At 47.0% G+C, this 13,356-nt stretch overlaps 1 protein-coding gene across 1 annotated transcript in view; it reads right to left on the reverse strand.

The window, feature by feature from the left end:
- Positions 1-297: 297 nt before the first annotated feature.
- Positions 298-13,356, reverse strand: part of SYN1 (synapsin I) — a 94,705-nt gene continuing 81,646 nt past the window's right edge. The window contains exons 10-13 of the mRNA XM_066613960.1: positions 10,164-10,313; positions 3,870-3,933; positions 2,445-3,099; positions 298-779 (exon numbers count right to left, since the gene is read on the reverse strand). Coding sequence (XP_066470057.1) covers positions 644-779; positions 2,445-3,099; positions 3,870-3,933; positions 10,164-10,313 — 1,005 coding nt within the window. The 3' untranslated portion in view covers positions 298-643. The remainder of the gene's footprint in view (positions 780-2,444; positions 3,100-3,869; positions 3,934-10,163; positions 10,314-13,356) is intronic.

Raw genomic sequence — 13,356 nt, forward strand, 5'->3', positions numbered from 1 at the left:
CGGTAAGGTCTCTGCCCTTTAGGTGTAGGGATGGGTTACTTTGGTGGGGTAGGGGGGCAGGTATTGTCAGTGAAGGAGCAGGGAGCAAAGCAGAGTGATAACTGGTTTTTTAAAAAAACCAAGAGAGCAATGGGAAGCTGGAAGAAAGGGTCTGAGAATTTAGAAGGAGTTTTATGGAGAAATGAAAAGCAGGAAGGATCCTTCACCTGGAATACGTCCCAATAAATGGTGAACCTCTTGAAATGGATTTAGGGCAGGCCTAAGTCATATTTCAGATGTTTAGAAGCTAGCCCTGTATAGGCCTGTGATTAAATACAGCCACATTCAAAAACACCACATCAGATTTCTAGGCATGAACAGGATCCAACATCCACCATTTGCATAGCCCTGACGACTGCAGGTTGCTTTTGAGGTGGATTTCAAGGGGTCCACTATGGATCTCCCCCTACACAGAACTGTCTCTAGATATAGTGAGTGAATTTTGAGAAGGAGCCCGTCATACATTTGGGGAAAGACCCTGTACTCGGATGTGGGGTTCAAGGTGGACCAGGGTAGCATGGGTTCAGGGAGATGAGTCCCAGTAGGTGGGGAGGGATTCCTAGGTTGTGAAGGGTCAGGGGTCCCAGCGCAGAGGGGGCGTCTCTCAGTCGGAGAAGAGGCTGGCGAAGCTCTGTCGAAGGCTGCGGATGCTCTCAGCACGCACTTCATCCTGACTAAGGCTGCCCCGTGGCACCGGCGCCTCTGCAAGGGGGAAGGTATTGGTCAGAGACTGGGATTTGCTAAGGGACAGTGAGGAAGGGACAAGAGGCAGGAAAGAGGGGAAGGGAGGCGGAAAGGAGAGATGAGAAACACACTATTAATATTAGGCCAGGCAAGAGAACCTGCTTTTTCTGAAATGCTGTGAGGGGGAGAAGGAGAGGATTGAATTTGGGAAGCAACCCCCCACCTTCCTAGGACAGTGGCAGGTGGCAAGCACAGAGCAGGGAAGGGAGCAAGACAAATAAGGATAGAAAATGTTGTCCTTGCCCTTACCCCCTACCCTAAAGATGCAATGGATGGTTTGTCCAGTAGAGAGAAGAAGAGAGCAAGAAAATGTACTGCAGCAGTAAAACAGGATGAAAAGTTCTCCTAGAGATGAAATGATTCGAGGAGGAAAATTCTCAAGGAACGTTTTTTCTAATTCAGATCAAGTATTCTCCAATTCATTAAATTGACATTTTCAGCCCTCCCCATTATGGTTGAATGTGTTGGATTTAGGGAGGAAAAAAGCAAGGAGCACAGAATTTGGCAAGTTGATGCTAACTATAGCTGCACATGCTTGCAGATAAAATTTTAGAACAAAGGTTGCTTTTTTGGTAAGGGGAAACAACCTGAAAACCTCTAAATGCTCACCTTCTTTGTGCCTGTCTCCTTTCCCTTACAGCAGCTGCTTCTGCTCCATTGTTTTTTGTTTTTTAAATGCTTTGTCTTTAGATATCTCAGCCAATCAGGATAGCAAAGCCAGTATAATGAAGACATGATGCCATATAGCCAATTTGGCTACTTGAAGCAAATTCAAAGCGAGGGTAATGCTTTCTGCCCTCATTTGGAATGGACAATCACTGTTTGCATCCCCTCCCTCAAATTATCAGAAAGGGGCACTTTTTGCAGAGTGCAAAAAGTGTTTGTGAAATATGCTGTGGTTTCAGCTTAGCTCTAATACTAACACTGTGGTTTAAAGTTAATCAAGTAAACTTAGGACACTGGTTTCTTTTTCTAAGTCTCCCTCAAAATCAGTTTCAAAAGCAAAATCTGAAGTCCAGCATATCACTTTGAATTCTGAAATTTTGTGAGCTGAATGTGAAGAGGCTATATTCAGCCTTAAATGAAAAAAAAACGTTTTAAATGAAAAAAAAAACATTTTGTTCATGCTATGCCATTTACTGCCTATATTTAATAAATAATAATTTAATAAAATAATGAGTGTATTTCCTTTTGCAGACTGACAACTCAAGTATGCCGAATCAAGTAACTTAAGTTTCTAGCCCCCATGGCTGCAAACAAAAGCTTGTAAACATGCAGAAGCATGTGCAGGATTCCTGTGGGCATCCGATTGTAATTCTCTGAACCTCTCTCAAGCCTATCGCACTTCTTGTGCATTCCCTCCCTCTGCCATCACAGAACTCGGCCCAATTCACTGAAAATGTGTGAAAAGCAGAAATGATGCAGAACAGCTATTTGTAAACACACTTACTTTGCATAATAGACTTAGAAACTTAACCATGACTTGGAATGGGGAGGCAGAGGACATACAGGTGTGGGCAGACTGAAAAAAATCTACAAGGCTACCAACACCTGCCAAGCCCTCCTGGGCAGGGGACAGAACCTAGGAGTTGTGACCCCCAAGTTCTAGAACCTGCTAAATCCCACTCCCTTCACAAACAGCCCAGAAGTCCAACGCTTACTTCAGTTGGGGCTGGGGTGGAGGCAGGTCCTGGCTGGGTTTCTGGGCCACTTGTGGTTTTCCTTGGCTTGGTGGCGGGCGGCTGCCTTGTTGCCCGGGGCCCCCAGGCCCTTGCCCCTGAGTGCTGGGCCTCGGCTGCTGGGTTGTAGGTGGGGCTGGGCGCTGCTGCTGTGCTCCTGCCCCTGCTGGGCGCTGCTGAGGTGGACCCCCTTGGCTGCCCTGCCGTGGATGCTGCCGCGGTTGACCTCCTGCTGCTGGAGGGCGTTGTGGCTGCTGCTGTTGCCCTGGTAAGCCCCCAGAAGCTGGTTTGGGTGGGCCTGCTCCTGCAGGTCGCTGCTGCTGAGGGGACCCTTGTTGCCACTGCTGCTGTCCCCCACCACTAGGGCTAGGCCCTCTCTGAGGCTGTGGGGACTGGGGAGCAGAAGGTGGGCCCTGCTGGCGGGGCTGCTGGGCTCCAGGTCCTGGCTGGCGTTGTCCTACTGGACGCTGCTGTTGTGCCTGTGGAGGGGGCTGCTGAGTGGTGGGGCTTGGCAGACGCTGAGCCATCTGAGGACCACCTGGTTGTGGGGAGAGGCCTGGAAGCTGCTGACCTTGTGGAGGGGGGCGCTGTTGAGAAGGGGGGCGCTGGGACCCTGGAGGTGGCTGCTGTGGACCTCCTAGCAGACAGAAGGAGAGAGAGAGAGAGAGAGAGAGAGCCATGATGACTAAAGAGAGTTCTGCTCCAGCCAGCCTACTGAATTCTAAATTGTTCCCTATAATTAATACAGGTCCAGCCTCGTTATACACGGATTTTTTATACACGGATTTGACTCAACACGAATGGCCACTGCAAATAAGAAGGAATGTGCTGATCCCTGGAGAAGGGGAAAAATGCATCCCTTTAAAATGTTTAAAAAATCTGAACAGTCCTTTAAAAATAGCCTCCTTAATGTGAGAGAGAGAAGGCAACTGGCTGACAATCCATCAATCCTTCTTTCTCCAGGTGACCCTTCCCTTCCCCCTGAGCAGTGAAGGAAAGGTGATCACTTCGCATTGGTGAAGGGAGGGACTGAGTGAAGCATTTGGAGGACAACTGATTGATTAATCGTCTTCTTAATGACTCTTATCTTACATCACAAAGGTCATCAAGGCTGTTTTTAAAGCCTTGAAGCTTTAAAGCAAAGAAACTTTATTTTTTAAATTGATTTGCTATAGTGCGTTTTTTGCCATCCACCTGAGTGCTTGGAACGGAACCCACTCGAATAATAAGGTTCAACCTGTATAGCAAATGCATGTGCAGATTCCCCTTGCAGGTATCCACCCTGCTTCAGACTGCTTTTTGCAAAAAGGCACCCACATCAAGCTCTCCTGCCGCCTTTTCATAAGATCCAGTCCCCCCCCCAATACTCTCCCTTGTGATCTGACCTACTTGAAATCTGATATTTACCCTGGGGTGGGGGTCTCTGCTGGGCTGGAGGGCCTTGTCGCTGTCCAGCCTGCGCTGATTGAATCTGGAAACAAAACAAACCAACAAAATCATTGGTGGTGGGTAGGTCAGAATTTGTCTCCCTCAGCTCCACCCAGAACTTTCCACACACGCTGCCCATTTCCTATATCATCCCTACCATATTTCACAAGGCTCCAAACATCAGTATATCTGCGGCATGTTCTTTTCCCACCAATCCCAGAAAGGGGGGCCATGATGCCACCCAAAGACTGCACTGCTACTTGATGCCTGCCCAGTCCAGGGCCGCATTCTCAGCCCAATGTAACTATGGTGAATTCCTGTTTTATTTTGTTGTTTGTTTGCCTGTTTGGGGCACTTTTAACCCCCCAGTAGCTCCTGTGCAAGTTCAACAGCTAAAAGCTGCAAAGGCATTATTTTGCAAGCAGACTTCATCTGACAAATCCATTTCCAGACAGCTGTGTGCTAGATGAGGATTTAGGGTCCTTCTTACTGTCTGATGCAGCAGTTCAGTTTAGCTATAGAACTACCTTGCCCACTGGGTGGAAAACTGTCTGGCTAGGTCCAAGGGGAAGGATGGAGAAGCCAAGTGGGTTCCACTCCTCCAATCAGGTAACACGATGTCATCATCTAACCAAGTTATTACCGCAGACACTCACCTATAAGGTCATTTCACAGATAAGTCGAGGGCAGGTTTTGAGCCAAAAATCATGGAATGTTCTGTGACCCACAGTTAAGTTGGGGGTAAACCTTAGGGTGGTGTCTGACTATAGTTTTGTCTGATTTTACCTGAGGCCAGATCCTGAAAAATAACTTACCAGTAATTGTTACCTAAGAACTGTACAGTTTCTAATTTATTAAAAATGTAGTAAAAGATGATAAGATACATTTTTATTCTTTAACTTTTTAAATTCTGGTCTTCACAACCTTTTTGTAAACACTATCAGAGTAAGTGCACCGTAAACAACATACCAATAGTACAGTGGTTCCCAATCTGGCATACATGTACCCCCAGGGGCACTCGATAGGACCCTTAGGTGTCCTTGAAAAAGAATTGAATAATGGCAGGAAAAGGCAGGTGGTGCTTCAGAATGCCTTGCAGGGCCAGCAAAGCCCCACCAATAGCTAGTTTTTGGTCCTCAATCATCTATGAATCAGTGGTTGAAAACCAGTACAGTTAAAAAGCTGAAACATATGGAAAGTGATCAATCATCAAGAATTTCTCAGGACACTTCTGGTGCAACCAATGAAAAGGCACAGTGTTCAGTTCTTCAAACAGATAAAAAGAGAAAATACTGTGATGAATACATGAAGAGATGAGGGCTTATATTATTCATATTAATTACAAACATTTTGCTAATATGAGAGGCACAATTTATGGAAATGGGTTGCCAAGCAGTATGCAAGTAAAAAAAAAGGTTGGGAACCATTGCAGGAGAACCATAACCAAATCCTTCTTTAAGATGCCTGGTTTGTTAAGCCAGAAGCTCTACATATAACATACAACTTATAACACATAACTGGGAGTGTGCAATTCAATTCATAGCGGAGAGACAAGCAACAAGGAATAACTGCAAGCATGTGCAGCTGCACATAGTTGCAACCCTATTTATTCAGAAGTAAACCCATTGTTTTCCATGGGTGCTATTCTTCACTAACATTGCACTGAACTGTAGCCCGGGACTTTGTTTCAAATGGAAATGAGGATTACATCCTAGTGCTTAAAAAAACAAACCCCTGCCAAGCATTTGCAAAATGGAAAGAGGCTGCAGCATGGTCTGCTAAAGGGAAGGAGGCTTGCTTGATTTCAATGGAAGCCTTGCTTTTCTTCTCAGGAGGAAAATAAAGGTTCACTTTGGCTGCAACATTGCCCTGGAGGGGTTGTTTTGGAGATTAACAGTCCTCTAACTATCTCTGCATTGCTTCTTAGGTGCCAGGACTTGCCTGAAAAAACCCTGACCCCTGACCCCTGAGTGACTTCACAGATAAAGCGAGGTGATGGTCCAAGCTTGATTTACTGGCAGAAATTACTCGCCCTATAGGCGAGTGTCTACAGTAGGTCTAAACCCGAAGGAAACCCATCATCTTTTGCCAGTTCCTGAGTGACCCATTTGTTGGGAACTCAGAAAGGAGCACCCACTTGTTCACCCATGGCAAGACTGGGGCTTCCTTGAGCAATGTAGAGCAACGGCTTAATCTAGAGACCATCTAGCTAGATTCTGTTAATCAGTGGTTCTTAAACTTACCAGGAGGTTTACTCCAGAGGTAAGTCTTTGCGGGGGAGGGCAGCAACATGATCCCAGGATCGTGTCACTAATGGAGGTGGAAGAGGGGTGCTTTTACCTACTGATGTGTGCAAGACGTTGCAAGAGGAGAGGGGACAGGCAGTGCTCTGCAGGGTTTCCCAAGTCTTAGAACGTTGGAAAAATGTAAGCGCAAAGCACTTCCTCCTTGCGTTCTCAATGAGGAAGTGTTTGGCACTCATGATTTTCCAATGTTCTAAGACTCGTGGAGTCTTGCAGAGGGCTGCATGGGGCTCCCCGTTCCTCCTGCAATGTCCTGCACACATCAGTAGGTAAAAGCACCCCTCTTCCACCCCCCGTTAGCAACACCATTCTGGGATTGCATCACTGCCCTCACCCCCTGCCCCGCCCCTTAAAGGGACTGGGAGAGCTTTACACAGCTGATGGGTCGTGACCTACCAGTTTGGGAATCACTGTGTTAAGGAATTAGTTTATTTCTTGGGTACTAGCTGACCCCAGCCAGCATGCAAGCTTCCCTGGGTTTACTATAGGGCAGGGGTCGGCAACCTTAAACATTCAAAGAGCCATTTGGACCCGTTTTCTGGAGAAAAGAAAACCTCAGGAGCCACAAAACCCTTTTGACATCTAAAATGAAGATAACACTGCATATATAGTTTTTTTTTTACCTTTATGCTATGTATAAAAAAAACTATAGTGTGTTGCATTTTTGAAATGAATGAACTGCTACAGAGAAAACAATATGTAACATATTTTAATGTTACAAGATCACCATAATCTTAAATTTAGAATTACATATAAAAAACGAAAGAGCTAAAATACATTTAAATTAAATACTAATTTATTTTCCCAGGGCCTGCCCTAGCCAATTTGGTGCTATAGGCAAGACTTGGGCTGGTGCCCTCCCTAGCAGAAAATCCTGACCAACAGTAAATAGTCATCTTTGTGTCTTTTCCACAGTAATGTAAAAGAGGTACAATGAAATACAAAATCTAATGACTAGTATTTTTTCAATACAATAAAGAGATTTATAGTTATTACTCCCCCTTGTATGTCCCAATTTATAATGCACTCCCCTCTTGTATATGCAACTTTTATAATGCGCTCCCCTCTCACAGGTCCCATTTTTATAATGTAGCCCCTTCTTGTAGCTCCCTTATAGGTGCTGGGGCACCTTCCTTATGAGGAAAGGCGTTTGGGCCTCTTCAGCCTAGAAAAGAGGCGCCTAAGGGGGGATATGATTGAGACATACAAAATTATGCAGGGGGTGGACAGAGTGGATAGAGAGATGCTCTTTACACTCTCACATAACACCAGAACCAGGGGACATCCTCTGCCTGTCTCCTCAGAAGTCAGCCCCAGTACAGTGAACGGGCTTCCTCCCAGGGAAGTGTGGACAGGCTCCTCTTCCTGTCTACTCAGAAGTCAGCCCCAGTACAGTGAACGGGGCTTCCTCCCAGGGAAGTGTGGACAGGAATGCAGCTCACCTCACTCCTTCCTGCCCATTGCGTCTCCCGCGCTTCTCCGACCAGCCTCGCCTCTTCCGTTCAGCCAGCTGCCCACTGCAGGGCGAAGGAAGGAAGAGCGCAGGGAAGAGGTGCCCGGCTGCCCCCCCCACACCTACTCACAGTGGGGCGCCTGCAGGCACCTGCTCGCAGTGGGGCGAGGAGAGCAGGTCCAGGACAGCGGCAGCTGCCCCTGCCTGCCAAGGAAGTAGCTGCTGTGCACGAGCGGGGGGGGGGGGGGCGCTTTGCATGGAAAGAGCTGCAGGGAAGGAGCTGCAGCTTTGGAGGGAGGAACGGCACCCCGCACTCACCAGCAGCCACCCGCAGCACATCGCGCCGGAGTGAGGCGCCCTGGGGCTGGGCTGGCTGGGCGGAGGCCAAGGGGAAGGCGCCCCGCTTCCATACCCCACTGGGGAGCCGCATCAGAGGACTGAAAGAGCCGCATGCGGCTCTAAAAACACAGGTTGCCGACCCCAGCTATAGGAGAATGCATTGGGTGTGTGTGTGTCTGTGGGCTGACTTCTTTACGTAGCATCCTTGCGCCATCTGTTGGCTGTTGCTGGTTAGTGCATCCATTTGATAAAACCTTTTCCTTGTGTTTTCCAGTCAAGCGCAGACATTTTTCTCAGGCTGCTTGTACTTTGATTAAAGCCCTTTCTCTATATTGTTCATTTCCCTTTTCCCAAGATTCTCATACTCCTTGGGAGTTTGAGAAACAACTCAAACTGGAGGAGGGGTGGAGGAGGGGTAAGCCAGCAATGCGATCCCCAGGATCATGCTGCTGCCACGGAGAGAAGTTGTGTTTTTTTTAAACTTATCCCAGTGCCAGCATACGGGGGATCTAAGGGGTCTGGGGAGCCCTCTGCAGGGCTTCCTGCACCTCCAAATGTTTAAAAGTGGAGGGGAGTGAACAGGCACTTCCGGTTTTGTGATGAAAACCGGAAATGCCCTTTTTTCTATTTTTAGATATTTGGAGGTGCAGAGAGCTCTGCAGAGGGCTCCCCAGACCCCCCAGAGCACTGGGGCTGGAGACTGATAGGTAAAAAAATAAAACAAAACCCTCCTGTCCCCAGTAGCAGTGTGATCCTGTTGATCGTGTTGCTGCCTTCCCCCTTCCCCCACCCCTTAAAGAGACATGGCTTCCCCTGGCTGGAGCACTGCAACACCCCAGTTAGGGAAGCCCCGCCCTTTTCAACTAGACTATTAATAAACTAGCTACATTTTGACCCTTTGTCCGCCCAACTCATGTTCCTGAATAAGATTGGATTGTTGGATTGGATTGTTTCATCTCATTGCCTGGCAGACACTACTGTGGGTTTGATTTTTCATAAGAACCCCTGGGATATAATGCTCTCCAGGAAGTTTTTCCTATATAGCCCCACTCAAGCTGATCTTTGTAGCCTGGGATGGTGGCAGCAGATACAAATTACCCAGATTTTTTCTCCATTCCGCTACTGGTCCAGTAAAGGGAAAGCAGGGAGCCAAAAGGGGTGCATGCACATTAACCACAAGGTACTACTCCACTCAGTCAGCCTGCCTTCTCCCAGGACTCACTTCTCTCCCCTTCCCCTGACAGTAACTCTTCCCAAACAAATGGGACAGTGAGTTGCACAGAGGAACTGCTCTCCTGGAGCTATAAGGTGGACCCATCAGCTAATGGGAAACATGCAGATCAACAGTCCATCACAAGCAGAGCAGAAGGAGTGGGCAAAGAGAAATTGTTCTCCCTCATAATACTGAAATAGGGGGAATCCAATGAAAGTTTTTTGCAATAGATTTGGAACAGAAAGAAAGTCCTTCCACACACAATTTACTACTAACTTCTGCAATTCAATATTATTTTCTCCAATTATTTCTCGCCTTTCTGCCATGTTGTGGGTGCCCAAGGTGGAAGATAATGCAAGACATGACAATGTGGCTTTAAAACAGGGGCTTCAAGGAATTCATAGAGGGTAACTCCAGCAACTGTTAGCAGTCACAGTATTGCTCCCATGGCTAATGGAACCTCCATTATCAGTTACAGCACTATCAAAGGGAGAGGTGCTACCTTCGTGCTCTGACTGTAAGAACCTGGTTGGCCACTGTGGAAAGCACAATTCTGGAACTAATGGACTGATCCGGAAAGCAGTCTTTCTGTTGTTGCAGACTCTGCCTGACCCTGGGTCTTCAAGACTTCTCCAGGTCTCATACTTTCCTGACCCAGCATCACCTTTAACTGCAGATGTCACAGACTAAACCCAGAACTCAGAAATGCAAAGCATGTCCGATTTCACACAATTATACCCTTCCCTAAGAGCAATAATGTAACCTTCCCCACAACTGGTCCCTACCTCCTGCCGCCCATACCTCCATACCCCTCCATCCCACCACCTATTGCTCTTCTCCTTCACTTGTCAACAAACAAGGACTAATCATAAAACAAAAGGAAGAGAGATGCCCACAGTCCCAACCAGTGCGTGAGGCTGACAGAATCATTCCATGCAGCCTTGACAGTGGCAAATATGCAATACCTGGGCATGCTGCCCTGAGGCAGAGCGCACAGGGGAGGGCACTGGCGTGCGTGGGATGGCCTGGGCCATGCGGGTCAACACCAGTTCCACAATCAGATGTTTGTCTTCATCCTGGTGGTCTCCAATGAGTGGCATGGATGATCCCACAACCTGGGGGATGGAAACAAAAAGCAGAGGGTGAGCCCATTTCCTAAACTCTATGTTGTCTATTATACCCTTTCGTCCTGAGTACACTTCTGTACTGCAGCGAGTCATGGACTCTTCGCTCACAACAGGAGAGGAAACTGAGCACTTTCCACATGCGCTGCCTCCGACGCATCCTCGGCATCACCTGGCAGGACAAAGTTCCAAACACAGTCCTGGAACGTGCTGGAATCCCTAGCATGTATTCACTGCTGAAACAGAGACGCCTGCGTTGGCTTGGTCATGTCGTGAGAATGGATGATGGCCGGATCCCAAAGGATCTCCTCTATGGAGAACTCGTGCAAGGAAAGCGCCCTACAGGTAGACCACAGCTGCGATACAAGGACATCTGCAAGAGGGATCTGAAGGCCTTAGGGATGGACCTCAACAAGTGGGAAACCCTGGCCTCTGAGCGGCCCGCTTGGAGGCAGGCTGTGCAGCATGGCCTTTCCCAGTTTGAAGAGACACTTTGCCAACAGTCTGAGGCTAAGAGGCAAAGAAGGAAGGCCCATAGCCAGGGAGACAGACCAGGGACAGACTGCACTTGCTCCCGGTGTGGAAGGGATTGTCACTCCCGGATTGGCCTTTTCAGCCACACTAGACGCTGTTCCAGAACCACCTTTCAGAGCGCGATACCATAGTCTTTCGAGACTGAAGGTTGCCAATACAATACAATGTTGTCTATGTAAGCTGCTGAGGGCATAAAGGAGAAACACTGATTATTTTGTTACTGTTTTTACATGAATGTATAAAATAAACCAAGCAAACAGTCAGAGGCCTCTCATAAGCTGAAAGCCAACCTTGGGAATGAAGGCAATCAGGAACCTTTGGAATGAAGGTCACCTTAGGGGCAAAAAATCAAAACTTTACATATAGGCTAATGGGTTCTGAGCTGTCTGTGAAAGATCAGGAGAGAGATCTTGGGCTGCTTGTGAATAGCTCGATGAAAGTGTCGACCCAATGTGCGGTAGCAGTGAAGAAGGCTAATTCCATGCTTGGGATCATTAGAAAAGGTATTGAGAATAAGACGGCTAATATTATAATGCCATTGTACAAATCGATGGCAAGGTCACACCTGAAGTATTATGGCCATTTCTGGTCACCACAGCTCAAAAAGGATATAATAGAAATGGAAAAGGTGCAGAGAGCAACCAAAATGATTACTGGGCAGGGGCTTTACTTCCTTATGAGGAAAGGCTACAGCGTTTGGGGCTGTTCAGTCTAGAAAAGAGGCACCTGAGGGGGGACATGACGGAGACATACAAAATTATGCAGGGACTGGATAGAGCAGATAGAGAGATGCTCTTTTCCCTCTCACATAACACCAGAACCAGGAGACATCCACTAAAGTTAAGTGTTGGGAGAGTCAGGACAGACAAAAGAAAATATTTCTTCACCCAGCATGTAATTAGTCTGTAGAACTCGTTGCCACAGGAAGTAGAGATGGCATCTTGCCTAGATGCCTTTAAGAGGGGATTGGACAAATTTCTGGAGGAAAAGTTCATAACGGGTTACAAGTCATAGCAGGTCAGTCCAAGCTCCTGGTTTTAGAGATAGGCTGCCTCTGATCGCCAGATGCAGGGGAGGGCAGGATGCAGGTTGTGTCTGTTGTATTGTGTGCTCCCTGAAGCATTTGGTGAGCCACTGTGAAATAAAGGAAGCTGTATCTTTGGCCTGATCCAGTGGGGCTCTTCTTATGTTTTTAGGAGATAAGGAATGAAGGGCTCCAACCTTGGCAAGAGCTTATGTGGCAGGGCAGCTGAGCTGTTGCTCAAGGAGCTCCCCAGTACAAATATCATATTTCCCATGATCTCAGTAGGTGGCCTCAGTCCATTCATCCCCCCAATCTACAGTATGAGGATAATCATGATGATATGCCCTGCTTTGTATATAACTGCTGCTAAGCAGTAGTATTAACAAACCACAGAGGGGAGGGCAATGGGGTGGTGACTGACTCAGGCATGCCGTCTGATCTACAAAGCCAGAAAGCAGTTGGACGTTAGCCACACCAGCTTTAACTTTGCTAAGGAGGCTCCCCTCTCATGTTCCTTTTGGAAAACAAGGGTGAGCATGTATTACAGGCACTGAAAGATACACAGAAGTGCAATACGAGCAGAGTGACGTGTATCTGCTTGCAAAACGAGGATGTATGTACAGCAAACTCTAACAAGGAATTGTTAAACTGAACACGTTACCCTTCCTGACATATGATGACAAAAGTCACAATTTCATTCAGTCCTGGTTCATTTTCCTGGGATCCAATGAGCTGCAATCTCCACAAAGGTCAGAACATTTCCACAAATGCCAGTTCAGCATGACAAACATTTTACTGTTGAACCCACCAGACAAAAAACAGGTCTACAAGCTTCAGTGGGCTTAAGAATTACATTAACCAACAAAAGATTTCGCTGATTAATCAGTGAGTCCCCATTTCAACTGGTGACAAAGACATGCATAATTAATCACTGAGGCTGAAAATTAAGAGCAGGCTTGTTTATTTTTTTGAGATTACTGTATTTTAGGGCTGGTATATTCCTAGCAAGAGAGTGTTAGAGTTGGCTTTTCCTTTCAACAATGAGTAGTAGCTTCCCTTAATATACTGTAAGTTTTTAGTATCTCAGATAGCTGTTTTATACATTCCATTTGTATCCCACCCTTCCTCCAAGGAGCTCAAGGCAGAGCATGCAGAGCGACCCCACAATCACCACCCTGTCATTTGGCTGAGAGAGGGTGATGGACCAAATGCAATCCGGAAACTTCATGGCTGAACTGGGATACGGATGTGGGTCTCCCGGGTCGTCTCCAGCATCACTCTGGCTCTAAAAACAGGCCATACTGGTCACTGATTTACAATTATCCATTAACTGATGAAAGGGATTACAATTTACTGAACAGTTTATAATCAGTTGGCAATCCTAATTTAAAAATTGGTCCTGAAGCATATGTGTTGGCCTCACCTGTTCCCAGAGAACCTTCTAGATTTTGAGTGCCCTCATATTTAGGGAGACTG

Source organism: Tiliqua scincoides, chromosome 2 (assembly GCF_035046505.1).
Source record: "Tiliqua scincoides isolate rTilSci1 chromosome 2, rTilSci1.hap2, whole genome shotgun sequence".
Taxonomy (NCBI): domain Eukaryota; kingdom Metazoa; phylum Chordata; class Lepidosauria; order Squamata; family Scincidae; genus Tiliqua; species Tiliqua scincoides.